Here is a 19,366-nt window from a genome sequence, read left to right as displayed (position 1 = left end):
GAGGCACTGTAAAGAGACAGGAAGATGCACTGTAAAGAGACAGGAAGAGGAACTGTAAAGAGACAGAAAGAGGCACTGTAAAGAAACAGGAAGATGCACTGTAAAGAGACAGGAAGAGGAACTGTAAAGAGACAGAAAGAGGCACTGTAAAGAGACAGGAAGAGGAACTGTAAAGAGACAGGAAGAGGCACTGTAAAGAGACAGGAAGGGGAACTGTAAAGAAACAGGAAGATGCACTGTCAAGAAACAGGAAGAGGAACTGTAAAGAAACAGGAAGATGCACTGTCAAGAAACAGGAAGAGGAACTGTAAAGAAACAGGAAGAGGCACTGTAAAGAGACAGGAAGAGGCACTGTCAAGAAACAGGAAGATGCACTGTCAAGAAACAGGAAGAGGAACTGTAAAGAAACAGGAAGAGGCACTGTAAAGAGACAGGAAGAGGCACTGTAAAGAGACAGGAAGAGGCACTGTCAAGAGACAGGATGATGAACAGTGTGCTATGAAAGTCAAGTACATTGCTTGAAGAAGGAGAGCTGGTATCCTATCTGGCCAGGGCCGATCTTTGGCATTCAAGACAAAATATTTTGCGCCCTGCTTTTGACAAAGTGGGCACTGCTTATCGAAGGATGGCATCAGCGCTCACCTAAAAGCCCCTATGCCACTGGTTAAGAGAAATTGTTTTTGTTTTAGGGCAGAACAATGTGAGTTTTGCTCAGAAATTGCCACCCTCGACAATCTACCACCAGGAAGCGGCTGCATAATGAGCAGGAAGAGGCCATGTATCTGGCAGCCTGCAACATCCTGTTATATAACCCAATGTACTGAAGCTCCACATCCATGCGGTTTCTACTAGTCAATGACCTAAAGATGCTACATGTTTATAGAACCACATCTGTTTCTGAGAGGGCAATGTTCTGACTAGCCCTTTCCCCTGTTATTGTATAATATCAACATAGACGCTTTATCTAAATGTGTTAAAGCCTTTAGATGTAAATTGTCGTCTCTTTTGACTCCTGGAAATTTGCCACAAACTAAAGGCACAGACAAACCGGTGGGATTGTCAAGCGTCTGTAAAGAGACAGGAAGAGTACTTAGCAAACTGATTCGACATGTATCAAATCAAGTTGTATTGGTCACATACACATATTTAGCAGATGTTATTGCAGGTGTAGTGAAATGTTTGTGTTTCTAGCTCCAACAGTGCAATAATATCTAACAATTCACAACACAAATCTAAAAGTATGTAATGTAGATATAGAAGAAACGGGTGGGTGGTCCCCAAGCACAAAGCACCGAAAGCTAGTCAACAAACAGCCAACGAATGGCCCGTAATGTGCACACTGACAATCGGTCTGGTGAGTTTTCTCCTGAACAGATAGAGCCATTATGGGTCTACTTGTCTATAGCTCAGCTCAGTGACAATACCACTTGAGACCTCTCAGCCCTGTAATTGCCCTGGAGGACAACTGCAGGCAGATCTTTCTCTCGCTTTCTCCCCATCTCTCCCTCTTGTTATTTCTGTCTCTCTTTCCCTCTCTCTGTCTCCATCGTCATCTGTCCATCTGTTCTGTGTGAGTCAGTAGCTGTAATTGAGGGCAGCAGTGCCCATGCCAGGCCGTGCCCATGCCAGGCCGTGCCCATGCCAGGCTGTGCCCAAGCCAGGCCGTGTGTGCTATGTGATAGATATGTTCTGTTTAGATTGATCCCATTCAGAAGCCAACTCATAGTTTGCCAGGTGTTCCCTGTTAAGTCCCTATTATCTCAACCTGGACAAAACAATTGGATTTGTGTTTTACTGCGTGTGTCACACTCCACTGTCTAATTGATTTGCTTCTCCATGACACTGCTCCTAGTTTCATAGTATTTGATGGAGCTCTGTTTGGACCCAGGAAATCAAACCTGAGAGGTCATCTTCCTGAGACAGTCCCATTTAAATAGGTAACAATAGCCTCAGTGCTGTGCAGGTCGTTAATTAAGCTATTCGACCTCTTCACAACACCTCTCCTTGATAAACTAAAGAGCCTGTCTGTGTTTCAACTGAAAGTTTAGAAGGTCATGATGATGATGAAGGCAGTATTGGTAATGATGATGGTGAAAATGAAGGCCTGTATTGGTAATGATGATGATGAAGAAGGCAGTATTGATAATTACGATGATGATTATGAAGACAGTATCGATGATAATGATGAAGACAGTAAAGAACGATGATGATTAGAATGAAGGTAGTATTGATAATGATGATGAAGATGAAGGCAGTATTGGTAATGATGATGCTGAAAATCAAGGCAGTATTGGTAATGATGAAGATGAAGACAGTATTGGTAATGATGATGATGAGAATGAAGGTAGTATTGATAATAATGATGATGATGAAGGCAGTATTGATAATGATGATGATGATGATGATGATGATGAATATGAAGGCAGTATTGATGATGATGATTATGAAGGCAGTATCGATGATGATGATAATGATGAGGAGGGTGATGAAGACAGTATCGGTAATGATGATGATAATGATGATGATGAAGGCAGTGTTGGTAATGATGATGAGGATGATGTAGACAGTATCTGTAATGATGATGAAGATGATGATGATGATGAATCCAGTATCGGTAATGATGATGATGATGAAGCCAGTATTGGTAATGATGATGAGGATGAAGGCAGTATTAGTAATGATGATGCTGATGATGATGAGGATCATGAAGAGAGAATCGGTAATGATGATGATGATGATGACGATGGAGCCAGCATTGGTAATGATGAGGATGATGGTGATGAAGCCAGTTTTGGTAATGATAGTGACAAAACAACAGTTGTCACAGGAACACTTGGCAGTCTCACACCCAGCCCTATCATCCTCTCTGGTGTTATCTCTACAAACAGCAGGTGTGTGTGTGTTGAGTCTGACTTGCACCACTGAGTCACACACAACATCCCCATCTATCCAGCCACACACTGTGCTGACTGTTTGCAGTGGGTTATCAGAGTCAACAGGTCTGATGTGCACAAAGACCCCTGAGACCAAATTATTATGTTGCTAACCTGCCATACAGGCAATATCTGTGGGATCTCTTTAGTTCATATGACCCATCATTATATCAGACCCACTTCTGAATCCTGGTGTTTACATTACTAGCATAGGGAATACTTAAGTTTCACTTCATAAATAACACTTCCAGAGAGATTCTCCCTTCAGGACTCTGCCCGTACACTACCAGGTTTATCATAGCCCAGGGGGTCCTGAACAGAGAGATTCTCCCTTCAGGACTCTGCCCGTACACTACCAGGTTTATCATAGCCCAGGGGTCCTGAACAGAAGAGATTCTCCCTTCAGGACTCTGCCCGTACACTACCAGGTTTATCATAGCCCAGGGGTCCTGAACAGAGAGATTCTCCCTTCAGGACTCTGCAAGTACACTACCAGGTTTATCATAGCCCAGGGGTCCTGAACAGAGACTCAGGACTCTGCCCGTACACTACCAGGTTTATCATAGCCCAGGGGTCCTGAACAGAGAGATACTCCCTTCAGGACTCTGCCCGTACACTACCAGGTTTATCATAGCCCAGGGGGTCCTGAACAGAGAGATTCTCCCTTCAGGACTCTGCCCGTACACTACCAGGTTTATCATAGCCCAGGGGTCCTGAACAGAGATTCTCCCTTCAGGACTCTGCCCGTACACTACCAGGTTTATCATAGCCCAGGGGTCCTGAACAGAGAGATACTCCCTTCAGGACTCTGCCCGTACACTACCAGGTTTATCATAGCCCAGGGGTCCTGAACAGAGAGATTCTCTACCCTTCAGGACTCTGCCCGTACACTACCAGGTTTATCATAGCCCAGGGGTCCTGAACAGAGAGATTCTCCCTTCAGGACTCTGCCCGTACACTACCAGGTTTATCATAGCCCAGGGGTCCTGAACAGAGAGATTCTCCCTTCAGGACTCTGCCCGTACACTACCAGGTTTATCATAGCCCAGGGGTCCTGAACAGAGAGATTCTCCCTTCAGGACTCTGCCCGTACACTACCAGGTTTATCATAGCCCAGGGGTCCTGAACAGAGAGATTCTCCCTTCAGGACTCTGCCCGTACACTACCAGGTTTATCATAGCCCAGGGGTCCTGAACACTACCAGGTTTAGATTCTCCCTTCAGGACTCTGCCCGTACACTACCAGGTTTATCATAGCCCAGGGGTCCTGAACAGAGAGATTCTCCCTTCAGGACTCTGCCCGTACACTACCAGGTTTATCATAGCCCAGGGTCCTGAACAGAGAGATTCTCCCTTCAGGACTCTGCCCGTACACTACCAGGTTTATCATAGCCCAGGGGTCCTGAACAGAGAGATTCTCCCTTCAGGACTCTGCCCGTACACTACCAGGTTTATCATAGCCCAGGGGTCCTGAACAGAGAGATTCTCCCTTCAGGACTCTGCCCGTACACTACCAGGTTTATCATAGCCCAGGGTCCTGAACAGAGAGATACTCCCTTCAGGACTCTGCCCGTACACTACCAGGTTTATCATAGCCCAGGGGTCCTGAACAGAGAGATTCTCCCTTCAGGACTCTGCCCGTACACTACCAGGTTTATCATAGCCCAGGGGTCCTGAACAGAGAGATTCTCCCTTCAGGACTCTGCCCGTACACTACCAGGTTTATCATAGCCCAGGGGTCCTGAACAGAGAGATTCTCCCTTCAGGACTCTGCCCGTACACTACCAGGTTTATCATAGCCCAGGGGTCCTGAACAGAGAGATTCTCCCTTCAGGACTCTGCCCGTACACTACCAGGTTTATCATAGCCCAGGGTCCTGAACAGAGAGATTCTCCCTTCAGGACTCTGCCCGTACACTACCAGGTTTATCATAGCCCAGGGATCCTGAACAGAGAGAGATTCTCCCTTCAGGACTCTGCCCGATGATGATGATCATAGCCCAGGGGTCCTGAAGAGAGATTCTCCCTTCAGGACTCTGCCCGTACACTACCAGGTTTATCATAGCCCAGGGGTCCTGAACAGAGAGATTCTCCCTTCAGGACTCTGCCCGTACACTACCAGGTTTATCATAGCCCAGGGGTCCTGAACAGAGAGATTCTCCCTTCAGGACTCTGCCCGTACACTACCAGGTTTATCATAGCCCAGGGTCCTGAACAGAGATTCTCCCTTCAGGACTCTGCCCGTACACTACCAGGTTTATCATAGCCCAGGGGTCCTGAACAGAGAGATTCTCCCTTCAGGACTCTGCCCGTACACTACCAGGTTTATCATAGCCCAGGGGTCCTGAACAGAGAGATTCTCCCTTCAGGACTCTGCCCGTACACTACCAGGTTTATCATAGCCCAGGGGTCCTGAACAGAGAGATTCTCCCTTCAGGACTCTGCCCGTACACTACCAGGTTTATCATAGCCCAGGGGTCCTGAACAGAGAGATTCTCCCTTCAGGACTCTGCCCGTACACTACCAGGTTTATCATAGCCCAGGGGTCCTGAACAGAGAGATTCTCCCTTCAGGACTCTGCCCGTACACTACCAGGTTTATCATAGCCCAGGGGTCCTGAACAGAGAGATTCTCCCTTCAGGACTCTGCCCGTACACTACCAGGTTTATCATAGCCCAGGGGTCCTGAACAGAGAGATTCTCCCTTCAGGACTCTGCCCGTACACTACCAGGTTTATCATAGCCCAGGGGTCCTGAACAGAGAGATTCTCCCTTCAGGACTCTGCCCGTACACTACCAGGTTTATCATAGCCCAGGGGTCCTGAACAGAGAGATTCTCCCTTCAGGACTCTGCCCGTACACTACCAGGTTTATCATAGCCCAGGGGTCCTGAACAGAGAGATTCTCCCTTCAGGACTCTGCCCGTACACTACCAGGTTTATCATAGCCCAGGGGTCCTGAACAGAGAGATTCTCCCTTCAGGACTCTGCCCGTACACTACCAGGTTTATCATAGCCCAGGGGGGGTCCTGAACAGAGATTCTCCCTTCAGGACTCTGCCCGTACACTACCAGGTTTATCATAGCCCAGGGGTCCTGAACAGAGAGATTCTCCCTTCAGGACTCTGCCCGTACACTACCAGGTTTATCATAGCCCAGGGGTCCTGAACAGAGAGATTCTCCCTTCAGGACTCTGCCCGTACACTACCAGGTTTATCATAGCCCAGGGGTCCTGAACAGAGAGATTCTCCCTTCAGGACTCTGCCCGTACACTACCAGGTTTATCATAGCCCAGGGGTCCTGAACAGAGAGATTCTCCCTTCAGGACTCTGCCCGTACACTACCAGGTTTATCATAGCCCAGGGGTCCTGAACAGAGAGATTCTCCCTTCAGGACTCTGCCCGTACACTACCAGGTTTATCATAGCCCAGGGGTCCTGAACAGAGAGATTCTCCCTTCAGGACTCTGCCCGTACACTACCAGGTTTATCATAGCCCAGGGGTCCTGAACAGAGAGATTCTCCCTTCAGGACTCTGCCCGTACACTACCAGGTTTATCATAGCCCAGGGGTCCTGAACAGAGAGATTCTCCCTTCAGGACTCTGCCCGTACACTACCAGGTTTATCATAGCCCAGGGGTCCTGAACAGAGAGATTCTCCCTTCAGGACTCTGCCCGTACACTACAAGGTTTATCATAGCCCAGGGGTCCTGAACAGAGAGATTCTCCCTTCAGGACTCTGCCCGTACACTACCAGGTTTATCATAGCCCAGGGGTCCTGAACAGAGAGATTCTCCCTTCAGGACTCTGCCCGTACACTACCAGGTTTATCATAGCCCAGGGGTCCTGAACAGAGAGATTCTCCCTTCAGGACTCTGCCCGTACACTACCAGGTTTATCATAGCCCAGGGGTCCTGAACAGAGAGATTCTCCCTTCAGGACTCTGCCCGTACACTACCAGGTTTATCATAGCCCAGGGGTCCTGAACAGAGAGATTCTCCCTTCAGGACTCTGCCCGTACACTACCAGGTTTATCATAGCCCAGGGGTCCTGAACAGAGAGATTCTCCCTTCAGGACTCTGCCCGTACACTACCAGGTTTATCATAGCCCAGGGGTCCTGAACAGAGAGATTCTCCCTTCAGGACTCTGCCCGTACACTACCAGGTTTATCATAGCCCAGGGGTCCTGAACAGACTACATTTTCCTCAGGACTCATGTCTCTGCTGTAGCATCAACAGTTTACTGTCCCCCTGACCTGAGCTATGGGTTTCCCATCAATGGCCTTAACACTGTTGACAGTCTAAATTAGAGAGCAGATGGCATATGTGTCCTCTACTTATCTAGTGTTATTGTGGTTAACAGATCATATAGACAGGCTAGTTTCAGTCTTACACGGAGGGGAAGGGGTCTCTGGTGCGATGGGGGAGTGATATTTTCAGGTTGTGGTGGCATGGGCGTCAGATTCTATGATATGGTTCAGAGGGCTATTCAGGGACTTTTAAACTCTAATGACATCAGACTAGCATAGATGAGGAGGTCCTGAAGAGGAGGAGAAGGATTGAGTTAGTGTTACATGCAGGGAGAGAAAGTGAGTGGAAATTATGTGGCAGGGAGGTAGGGAAGCTGTGGAACGAGCTGTGGAATGAGTACGCCACTCATGAATAGGGGCTGAAGGAGCTGAGGGAGGCTGAGGGCTAGAAGGCCTGGAGCTGGGAGGGTGAAAGGTTGAGAGAGACTGAGGGCTAGAAGGCCTGGAGCTGGGGGGGATGAAAGGCTGAGGGCTAGAAGGCCTGGAGCTGGGAGGGTGAAAGGTTTAGAGAGGCTGAGGGCTAGAAGGCCTGGAGCTGGGGGGTGAAAGGTTGAGAGAGGCTGAGGGCTAGAAGGCCTGGAGCTGGGGGGTGAAAGGTTGAGAGAGGCTGAGGGCTAGAAGGCCTGGAGCTGGGAGGGTTAAAGGTTGAGAGAGGCTGAGGGCTAGAAGGCCTGGAGCTGGGGGTGAAAGGTTGATAGAGGCTGAGGGCTAGAAGGCCTGGAGCTGGGAGGGTGAAAGGTTGAGAGAGGCTGAGGGCTAGAAGGCCTGGAGCTGGGGGGATGAAAGGTTGAGAGAGGCTGAGGGCTAGAAGGCCTGGAGCTGGGGGGTGAAAGGCTGAGAGAGGCTGAGGGCTAGAAGGCCTGGAGCTGGGAGGGTGAAAGGCTGAGAGAGGCTGAGGGCTAGAAGGCCTGGAGCTGGGGGGGTGAAAGGTTGATAGAGGCTGAGGGCTAGAAGGCCTGGAGCTGGGAGGGTGAAAGGCTGAGAGAGGCTGAGGGCTAGAAGGCCTGGAGCTGGGGGGGATGAAGGCTGAGAGAGATTGAGGGCTAGAAGGCCTGGAGCTGGGAGGGTGAAAGGCTGAGAGAGGCTGAGGGCTAGAAGGCCTGTAGCTGGGGGGGGTGAAAGGTTGATAGAGGCTGAGGGCTAGAAGGCCTGGAGCTGGGAGGGTGAAAGGCTGAGAGAGGCTGAGGGCTAGAAGGCCTGGAGCTGGGGGGGGATGAAAGGCTGAGAGAGATTGAGGGCTAGAAGGCCTGGAGCTGCTGGGGGGTGAAAGGTTGAGAGAGGCTGAGGGCTAGAAGGCCTGGAGCTGGGGGGGATGAAAGGTTGAGAGAGGCTGAGGGCTAGAAGGCCTGGAGCTGGGGGTGGTGAAAGGTTGAGAGAGACTGAGGGCTAGAAGGCCTGGAGCTGGGGCGGTGAAAGGTTGAGAGAGACTGAGGGCTAGAAGGCCTGGAGCTGGGGGGATGAAAGTCTGAGAGAGGCTGAGGGCTAGAAGGCCTGGAGCTGGGGCGATGAAAGGTTGAGAGAGACTGAGGGCTGGAAGGCCTGTAGCTCGCTGGGGATGAAAGGCTGAGAGAGGCTGAGGGCTAGAAGGCCTGGAGCTGGGGGGGATGAAAGGCTGAGAGAGGCTGAGGGCTAGAAGGCCTGGAGCTGGGGGGGATGAAAGGCTGAGAGAGGCTGAGGGCTAGAAGGCCTGGAGCTGGGGGTGGTGAAAGCCTGAGAGAGGCTGAGGGCTAGAAGGCCTGGAGCTGGGGGGATGAAAGTCTGAGAGAGGCTGAGGGCTAGAAGGCCTGGAGCTGGGGGGTGAAAGGTTGAGAGAGACTGAGGGCTAGAAGGCCTGGAGCTGGGGGTGGGAAAGCCTGAGAGAGGCTGAGGGCTAGAAGGCCTGGAGCTGGGGGGATGAAAGGCTGAGAGAGGCTGAGGGCTAGAAGGCCTGGAGCTGGGGGGAGGAAAGGCTGAGAGGCTGAGGGCTAGAAGGCCTGGAGCTGGGGGGATGAAAGGCTGAGAGAGGCTGAGGGCTAGAAGGCCTGGAGCTGGGGGGGGATGAAAGGTTGAGAGAGGCTGAGGGCTAGAAGGCCTGGAGCTGGGGGGGATGAAAGGTTGAGAGAGGCTGAGGGCCAGAAGGCCTGGAGCTGGGGGGAGGAAAGACTGAGAGAGGCTGAGGGCTAGAAGGCCTGGAGCTGGGGGGATGAAAGGTTGAGAGAGGCTGAGGGCCAGAAGGCCTGGAGCTGGGGGGAGGAAAGACTGAGAGAGGATTGGTGCTAGTGAGGCTGGAGCTGGGGGGAAGGAGAGGCTGAGAGAGGCTGAGGGCTAGAGGGGCTGGAGCTGGGGGGGGAGAGGCTGAGAGAGGCTGAGGGCTAGAGGGGCTGGAGCTGGGGGGAGGAGAAGATGAGAGAGGCTGAGGGCTAGAAGGCCTGGAGCTGGGGGGTGAAAGGTTGAGAGAGACTGAGGGCTAGAAGGCCTGGAGCTGGGGGGTGAAAGGTTGAGAGAGACTGAGGGCTAGAAGGCCTGGAGCTGGGGGGTGAAAGGTTGAGAGAGACTGAGGGCTAGAAGGCCTGGAGCTGGGGGGTGAAAGGTTGAGAGAGACTGAGGGCTAGAAGGCCTGTAGCTCGCTGGGGATGAAAGGCTGAGAGAGGCTGAGGGCTAGAAGGCCTGGAGCTGGGGGGAAGGAGAGGCTGAGAGAGGCTGAGGGCTAGAGGGGCTGGAGCTGGGGGGGAGGAGAGGATGAGAGAGACTGAGGGCTAGAAGGCCTGGAGCTGGGGGGTGAAAGGTTGAGAGAGACTGAGGGCTGGAAGGCCTGTAGCTCGCTGGGGATGAAAGGCTGAGAGAGGCTGAGGGCTAGAAGGCCTGGAGCTGGGGGGGATGAAAGGGTGAGAGAGGCTGAGGGCTAGAAGGCCTGGAGCTGGGGGGATGAAAGGTTGAGAGAGGCTGAGGGCCAGAAGGCCTGGAGCTGGGGGGATGAAAGGTTGAGAGAGGCTGAGGGCTAGAAGGCCTGGAGCTGGGGGGATGAAAGGTTGAGAGAGGCTGAGGGCTAGAAGGCCTGGAGCTGGGGGGATGAAAGGTTGAGAGAGGCTGAGGGCCAGAAGGCCTGGAGCTGGGGGAGGAAAGGCTGAGAGAGGCTGAGGGCTAGAAGGCCTGGAGCTGGGGGGGGGAGGAGAGGATGGGGGCTCGAGGGGCTGGAGCTGGGGGGAGGAGAGGCTGAGAGAGGATGGGCTAGAGGGGCTGGAGCTGGGGAGTGGGGGCTGAGAGAGGCTGAGGGCTAGAGGGCCTGGAGCTGGGGGGAGGAGAGGATGGGGGCTCGAGGGGCTGGAGCTGGGGGAGGAGAGGCTGAGAGAGGATGGGCTAGAGGGGCTGGAGCTGGGGAGTGGGGGCTGAGAGAGGCTGAGGGCTAGAGGGCCTGGAGCTGGGGGGAGGAGAGGATGGGGCCTCGAGGGGCTGGAGCTGGGGGGAGGAGAGGCTGAGAGAGGCTGAGGGCTAGAAGGCCTGGAGCTGGGGGGAGGAGAGGATGGGGCCTCGAGGGGCTGGAGCTGGGGGGAGGAGAGGCTGAGAGAGGATGGGCTAGAGGGGCTGGAGCTGGGGAGTGGGGGCTGAGAGAGGCTGAGGGCTAGAGGGCCTGGAGCTGGGGGGGAGGAGAGGATGGGGCCTCGAGGGGCTGGAGCTGGGGGGGGAGAGGCTGAGAGAGGATGGGCTAGAGGGGCTGGAGCTGGGGAGTGGGGGCTGAGAGAGGCTGAGGGCTAGAGGGCCTGGAGCTGGGGGGAGGAGAGGATGGGGCCTCGAGGGGCTGGAGCTGGGGGGAGGAGAGGCTGAGAGAGGATGGGCTAGAGGGGCTGGAGCTGGGGAGTGGGGGGAGAGAGGCTGAGGGCTAGAGGGCCTGGAGCTGGGGGGGGAGGAGAGGATGGGGCCTCGAGGGGCTGGAGCTGGGGGGAGGAGAGGCTGAGAGAGGATGGGCTAGAGGGGCTGGAGCTGGGGAGTGGGGGCTGAGAGAGGCTGAGGGCTAGAGGGCCTGGAGCTGGGGGGGAGGAGAGGATGGGGCCTCGAGGGGCTGGAGCTGGGGGAGGAGAGGCTGAGAGAGGATGGGCTAGAGGGGCTGGAGCTGGGGGTGGGGGCTGAGAGAGGCTGAGGGCTAGAGGGCCTGGAGCTGGTGGGGAGGAGAGGATGGGGCCTCGAGGGGCTGGAGCTGGGGGGAGGAGAGGCTGAGAGAGGATGGGCTAGAGGGGCTGGAGCTGGGGAGTGGGGGGATGAGAGGCTGAGGGCTAGAGGGCCTGGAGCTGGGGGAGTGGGGGCTGAGAGAGGCTGAGGGCTAGAGGGGCTGGAGCTGGGGGGAGGAGAGGATGGGGGCTCGAGGGGCTGGAGCTGGGGGGAGGAGAGGCTGAGAGAGGATGGGCTAGAGGGGCTGGAGCTGGGGAGTGGGGGCTGAGAGAGGCTGAGGGCTAGAGGGCCTGGAACTGGGGGTCAGCAGTAAGTGATGGGCAGCAGTAAGTGATGGAGTGAAGAGTGTGAGTGGCTGGTTCCTATGCAGAACACATTACTTTAGACCAGGGTCGCTGAGGAGAGATGCAAATTAAAGTGCTGCTCTGATAAACAGTTTGTGATAACAGTGAAACGTGTTCACTCGCTCTCTCAATTCAATTACATTTCTCTCTCTCTCTGAGCTTAGCTGTCAGGGAGGGAGTGAAAGAGACGCCAGGTCTACGTTTGTGGAGAGAAAACATTCATTCTTGCTGTGAAAGAGTTCGACTCGAGTTGACCTTGTTCTGTTGACACGTGTCTGTTGTGTCTCTGTGTGTTTACATCCAGATTGTGTGTGTTTGCAGAGAGAGACAAGAACCATGGCTTTGCCTATAGTGGATGGTCCTGACTGACGTGCTGTAAATCAGTAGGCGGGGCCTAGTTTGAGCTTCCAACGGCAACAAAAGGATGTCGGAAAAACAAATCATCTGTGTTGTTACAGCCATGAACTCTGGGACTGTCCTTCTAGCTGGGCCTTGCCTGTTTGTTAGTCATATGTACAGTGTACACATGGTATATACTGGCCAGCAAAATGCTTACTTGCTGGTTCCTTCTCCACAATGCAACAACAATAAGAAATAACACAAGATAAGAATACCAACATAAAGTAAATGCCTCAATAGAATATAATAAACATTGTATTATGTATTATATATAATAAACACTGTATTATACATAAGTATAATACAGGAAGGCACAATACAGGAAGGCACAATTTATAGTCAAAATCAAATCAAATGTTTATTGGTCACATACACATGGTTAGCAGATGTTAATGCGAGTGTAGCGAAGTGCTTGTACTTCTAGTTCCGACCGTGCAGTAATATCTAACATGTAATCTAACTATTTCACAACAACTACCTTATACACACAAGTGTAAAGGAATTAATTAGAATATGTACAAATAAATATATGGATGAGCGATGGCTGTGCGGCATAGGCCAGATACAGTAGATGGTATAGAGTACAGTATATACATATGAGATGAGTAATGTAGGGTATGTAAACATTATATAAAGTGGCATTGTTTAAAGTGACTAGTGATACATTTATTACATCCAATTTTTAATTATTAAAGTAGCTAGAGAGTTAAGTCAGTATGTTGGCAGCAGTCACTCAATGTTAGTGATGGCTGTTTAACAGTCTGATGGCCTTGAGATAGAAGCTGTTTTTCAGTCTCTCGGTCCCAGCTTTGATGCACCTGTACTGACCTCGCCTTAGGGGTGATAACGGGGTGAACAGGCAGTGGCTCGGGTGGTTGTTGTCCTTGATGATCTTTTTGGCCTTCCTGTGACATCGGGTGGTGTAGGTGTCCTGGAGGGCAGGTAGTTTGCCCCCGGTGATGCGTTGTGCATCATTACCCTCTGGAGAGCCATTCCTCCCCTCCTCCCTCCATTCCTCCCCTCCTCTCTCCATTCCTCCCCTCCTCCCTCCATTCCTCCTCTCCTCCCTCCATTCCTCCCCTCCTCTCTCCATTCCTCCCCTCCTCCCTCCATTCCTCCTCTCCTCCCTCCAATCCTCCCCTCCTCTCTCCATTCCTCCTCTCCTCCCTCCTCCTCCCCTCCTCCCTCCATTACTCCCCTCCTCCCTCCATTCCTCCCCTCCTCCCTCCATTCCTCCCCTCCTCCCTCCATTCCTCCCCTCCCCTCTCTCCATTCCTCCCCTCCACTCCCTCCAATCCTCCCCTCCTCCCTCCATTCCACCCTCCTCCCTCCATTCCTCCCCTCCTCCCTCCATTCCTCCCCTCCTCCCTCCATTCCTCCCCTCCTCCCTCCATTCCTCCCCTCCTCCCTCCATTCCACCACTCCTCCCTCCATTCCTCCCCTCCTCCCTCCATTCCACCACTCCTCCCTCCATTCCTCCCCTCCTCCCTCCATTCCTCCCCTCCTCCCTCCATTCCTCCCCTCCTCCCTCCATTCCTCCCCTCCTCTCTCCATTCCTCCCCTCCTCCCTCCATTCCACCCCTCCTCTCTCCATTCCTCCCCTCCTCTCTCCATTCCTCCCCTCCTCCCTCCATTACTCCCCTCCTCCCTCCATTCCTCCCCTCCTCTCTCCATTCCTCCCCTCCTCCCTCCACTACTCCCCTCCTCCCTCCATTCCTCCCCTCCTCTCTCCATTCCTCCCCTCCTCCCTCCATTCCTCCCCTCCTCCCTCCATTCCTCCCCTCCTCCCTCCATTCCTCCCCTCCTCCCTCCATTCCTCCCCTCCTCCCTCCATTCCTCCCCCTCCCTCCATTCCTCCCCACCTCTCTCCATTCCTCCCCTCCTCCCTCCATTCCTCCCCTCCTCCCTCCATTCCTCCCCTCCTCCCTCCCTACTCCCCTCCTCCCTCCATTCCTCCCCTCCTCCCTCCATTCCTCCCCTTCTCCCTCCATTCCTCCCCTCCTCCCTCCATTCCTCCCCTCCTCCCTCCATTCCTCCCCTCCTCCCTCCATTCCTCCCCCCTCCCTCCATTCCTCCCCTCCTCTCTCCATTCCTCCCCTCCTCCCTCCATTCCTCCCCTCCTATCTCCATTCCTCCCCTCCTCCCTCCATTCCTCCCCTCCTCTCTCCATTCCTCCCCTCCTCCCTCCATTCCTCCCCTCCTCCACTCCTTCTTGGAGTGTATTGTTTTATGAAGGGAGAGAAAGAGAAAGAATGAGAGAGAGAAATAAAGAGAGAAAGAGAAACACAGAAAGAGAGTGAAGGCTTCAGAGGGGACATAAAGTGTGCCTAAGACAGCAAACAGGCTACTCTCAGTGGGATGTTACTGTGCTTACTGCAGTATGCCCAGAATACCATCTCAGCTCAGAGAAATAGATCCATTATGCACTTTGAGTATTAGAGTGTTGAGTTAATTGATTTCTGTGCGGGCGGTTGTAGGGCAGGATGGCGGACGGAGTGTATTACCGTTTTCATGGAGCTGGGAGTTGTAGCAGCCGACAGGTGGGACGTGGGAGAGAGGTCCTCTCTGGTGTTATCTGACAGGACAATCCTGGAATCACATTAGTGCTCTGGGTTCAGCTCCACCATCAGTTTCATCAGACATCAGTGGGATCACTGCTAAACTGTGCCGGTGTCTCTCAAATCCTTCGATAACTCGACAACACCCAAATCCCTCTCCTGGTAATGCCAGTATCCTGCTGCACTTAGCACAGCGCTCTCAGAACCCTGGAAGGGCATTAGGATAAATGCAACAGGCCTTGATAGTGTTGTCTCGGCTCTGCTTTAAAAGATATCACCTGCAAGAGGCTGATAGCCATGAAAGGTTCCGTCGTTCTGCCCCTGAACAAGGCAGTTCCTAGGCCATCATTGTAAATAAACATTTGTTCTTAACTGACTTGTCTCGTTAAATAAAGGTTCAATTAAAAAAATTAAAAGATTTAGATATTTCGATTTAGATAGTTTTTCCTAGCCACCGTGCTTCTACACCTGCATTGCTTGCTGTTTGCGGTTTTAGGCTGAGTTTCTGTACAGCACTTTGAGATATCAGCTGATGTAGGAAGGGCTATATAAATACATTTGTTTTGATTAAATATAGTACTTCTACTCAGTGACTATTTTACTGATCAGTTCATTTATAATCAGTAGGTTTTGTCATCTGTTTTCACCGTCCTCCATCCACACCTGCACACCACTTTTTTTATACATTTTTTGTACCTGTATTGGTGTTTATCACTTGTTTTCTTTGGTGCAAATAAATTCAACTAAATTCAACTGAATATTCAACACAGAGCTACCACAGACACTAAATGTTTAGCAGGTTTAACAATCATTTAGTCACTTATGAAGAAGATGACCAGCACTCTCAAATGAAGTTTATTTAGATGTATTTTTAAATCAGCAGTCACGTGTTTTGGCCAGCTAGTCAGTCTGTCAGACAGAAGCTGCTATCACTACAGCCCTCGCTCGACTGAGAGATATTTTAGCTACGCTACACATTCCATATCAATTCATTACCGCCTCATTTCACGGCCCATGAAACACTGCACTGGAGTGTCGGCGAGGAGCGAGAGGGGGCATGTTGGAGGGGGGGGGGCATCGTTTCGGGCTGTTAGCATTAGTTTGAAAGGGTTCAGGTTTGATTAGCCATGTTTATTGGCCTGTGATGTTGTAAACGCATCCCCTGTCATAGTGATCTAGCATGCTGTTTTGTCAATGTGTGTTTAGAAGCAGGTTAAATATGTCTGTCAGTGAGTGGATTATTTCCAGGTTGCTCCCAGCTAATGTGGGACTTTCTCTCTGTGTATCTCTGTGCGTCTCTATGCGTCTCTATGCATGTCTCTGTGTCTCCTTGTCCATGTCTGTCTCCCTGTCCATGTCCCATGTCTCTGTGTCCTTGTCTCCGTCCCTGTCTCGGTGCATCCCTGTCCGTGTCCCTGTCTCTGTCCCTGTCTCTGTGTGTCCATGTCCTTGTCTCCGTCCCTGTCTCTGTGCATCCATGTACCCTATCTCCGTCCTTTTCTCTGTGTCCCCCTGTCTCCGTCCCTGTCTCTGTGCGTCCCTGCCTCCGTCCCTGTCTCTGTGCGCCCCTATCCGTGTCCCTCCAGCATTTGTGACCCTGCTGAACGGTGACCAGGCTCAGCATGCCATCCGCTCCCTCCACCAGAGCATTGTGCGCAGCCGGGACATCACAGTGCAGCTCCAGCCCACAGACAGTCTGCTCTGCCTCACCAACCTGCCCCACACCTTTACTGCCCAGCAGCTGGAGGAGCTGGTCCGTTCCTACGGAAACATCGAGCGCTGCTTCCTGGTCTACAGCGAGCTCACCGGACACTCCAAGGGCTACGGCTTTGTGGAATACATGAAGAAGGACTCAGCGTCGCGGGCGCGGTCGGAGCTGCTGGGGCGACCAGAGGGGGACCGTGCGGTCATGGTCCAATGGACAGATGTGAACCAGTTGACTGCGGGTCACCACCTCCACTCTAAGTGCCTCTGTGTGGACCGGCTGCCCCAGGAGTACGACTCAGAAGAGCTGACCCTCCTGTTCTCAGACAGATACAAACCTGTCTTCTGCCAGGTGAGTCTGAGGTGGAGTACTTGGTGTGTGCGTGGGGTGCGGGGTTGTGTGTGTGCGCGTGCGTATGCATGTGCGTGTTCCACCCCTCCTAACTTACATCCCTCCACCCCCTCTCATCCACCCGTCCTCCACGTCACATATCCCATACCTCAGAGGTCCCTTGACCTGAGGCTCCTTTCTGTTACCACATACAGTCTTACTCACCTCTCTGTCTACCCTCTCTGTTCAACCCAATATAAAATACACATGCAGAAGGCTCTTAAATCCTCCACCCTAAGCCCTCCGCCCCCACCATCATCCCTCTGCAGTGCACTAAGGGCTCTCCTCCTCCCTAAGCCCCCCACCATCCTCCCTCTGCAGTGCACTAAGGGCTCTCCTCCTCACTAAGCTCCCCCACCATCATCCCTCTGCAGTGCACTAAGGGCTCTCCTCCTCACTAAGCTCCCCCACCATCATCCCTCTGCAGTGCACTAAGGGCTCTCCTCCTCCCTAAGCCCCCCACCATCCTCCCTCTGCAGTGCACTAAGGGCTCTCCTCCTCACTAAGCTCCCCCACCATCATCCCTCTGCAGTGCACTAAGGGCTCTCCTCCTCCCTAAGCCTCCCACCATCATCCCTCTGCAGTGCACTAAGGGCTCTCCTCCTCCCACTAAGCAAGCAGTGCACCCCCACCATCATCCCTCTGCAGTGCACTAAGGGCTCTGCCCTCCTCCCTAAGCCTCCCACCATCATCCCTCTGCAGTGCACTAAGGGCTCTCCTCCCCCTTAGCCCCCCACCATCATCACTCTGCAGTGCACTAAGGGCTCTCCTCCCTCCCTAAGCTCCCTCCTCCCTAAGCCCCCACCACCATCCCTCTGCAGTGCACTAAGGGCTCTCCTCCTCCCTAAGCCCCCCCCCCACCACCATCCCTCTGCAGTGCACTAAGGGCTCTCCTCCTCCCTAAGCCCCCCACCATCATCCCTCTGCAGTGCACTAAGGGCTCTCCTCTTCCCTAAGCCCCCCACCATCATCCCTCTGCAGTGCACTAAGGGCTCTCCTCCTCCCTAAGCTCCCCACCATCATCCCTCTGTAGTGCACTAAGGGCTCCTCCTCCCTAAGCCCCCACCATCATCCCTCTGCAGTGCACTAAGGGCTCTCCTCCTCCCTAAGCCCCCCACCATCATCCCTCTGCAGTGCACTAAGGGCTCTCCTCCTCCCTAAGCCCCCCACCATCATCCCTCTGCAGTGCACTAAGGGCTCTCCTCCTCCCTAAGCCCCCCACCATCATCCCTCTGCAGTGCACTAAGGGCTCTCCTCCTCCCTAAGCCCCCCACCACCACCATCCCTCTGCAGTGCACTAAGGGCTCTCCTCCTCCATAAGCCCCCCACCCCCACCACCATCCCTCTGCAGTGCACTAAGGTGCTCTCCTCCTCACTAAGGGCTCTCCTCCTCCCTAAGCCCCCCACCACCATCCCTCTGCAGTGCACTAAGGGCTCTCCTCCTCCATAAGCCCCCCACCCCCACCACCATCCCTCTGCAGTGCACTAAGGGCTCTCCTCCTCCCTAGCCCCCAACCATCATCCCTCTCCCCCCCCACCATCATCCCTCTGCAGTGCACTAAGGGCTCTCCTCCTCCCTAAGCCCCCCACCATCATCCCTCTGCAGTGCACTAAGGGCTCTCCTCCTCCCTAAGCCCCCAACCATCATCCCTCTGCAGTGCACTAAGGGCTCTCCTCCTCCTAAGCCCCCCACCATCATCCCTCTGCAGTGCACTAAGGGCTCTCCTCCTCCCTAAGCCATGTTTAGTTGGCCCCCACCATCATCCCTCTGCAGTGCACTAAGGGCTCTCCTCCTCCCTAAGCCCCCCACCATCATCCCTCTGCAGTGCACTAAGGGCTCTCCTCCTCCCTAAGCCCCCACCATCATCCCTCTGCAGTGCACTAAGGGCTCTCCTCCTCCCTAAGCCCCCCACCATCATCCCTCTGCAGTGCACTAAGGGCTCTCCTCCTCCCTAAGCCCCCCACCATCATCCCTCTGCAGTGCACTAAGGGCTCTCCTCCTCCCTAAGCCCCCCACCATCATCCCTCTGCAGTGCACTAAGGGCTCTCCTCCTCCCTAAGCCCCCCACCATCATCCCTCTGCAGTGCACTAAGGGCTCTCCTCCTCCCTAAGCCCCCACCCCCCCACCAGCCCCCCCCATGCAGTGCACTAAGGGCTCTGCCCTCCTCCCTAAGCCCATCACCATCCCCCCCACCATCATCCCTCTGCAGTGCACTAAGGGCTCTCCTCCTCCCTAAGCCCCCCACCATCATCCCTCTGCAGTGCACTAAGGGCTCTCCTCCTCCTAAGCCCCCACCATCCCTCTGCAGTGCACTAAGGGCTCTCCGTCCTCCCAACCCCCCACCATCATCCCTCTGCAGTGCACTAAGGGCTCTCCTCCTCCCTAAGCCCCCCACCATCATCCCTCTGCAGTGCACTAAGGGCTCTCCTCCTCCCTAAGCCCCCCACCATCATCCTCTGCAGTGCACTGGGGTCCTCCTCCCTAAGCCCCCCACCATCATCCCTCTGCAGTGCTAAGGGCTCCTCCTCCCTAAGCCCCCCACCATCATCCCTCTGCAGTGCACTAAGGGCTCTCCTCCTCCCTAAGCCC

The 19,366-nt window shown here is 53.7% G+C and overlaps 1 protein-coding gene across 1 annotated transcript in view; it reads left to right on the top strand.

Moving 5' to 3' along the window:
- raver2 (ribonucleoprotein, PTB-binding 2) overlaps positions 1 to 19,366 on the top strand; it is a 154,136-nt gene that overhangs the window by 41,806 nt on the left and 92,964 nt on the right. The window contains exon 3 of the mRNA XM_064932990.1: positions 16,267 to 16,736. Coding sequence (XP_064789062.1) covers positions 16,267 to 16,736 — 470 coding nt within the window. The remainder of the gene's footprint in view (positions 1 to 16,266; positions 16,737 to 19,366) is intronic.

Source organism: Oncorhynchus masou, chromosome 24, assembly GCF_036934945.1.
Source record: "Oncorhynchus masou masou isolate Uvic2021 chromosome 24, UVic_Omas_1.1, whole genome shotgun sequence".
NCBI lineage: Eukaryota > Metazoa > Chordata > Actinopteri > Salmoniformes > Salmonidae > Oncorhynchus > Oncorhynchus masou.
Note: the sequence above shows the minus strand (reverse complement) of the source record. Positions and strands in the feature narration are given on the sequence as shown.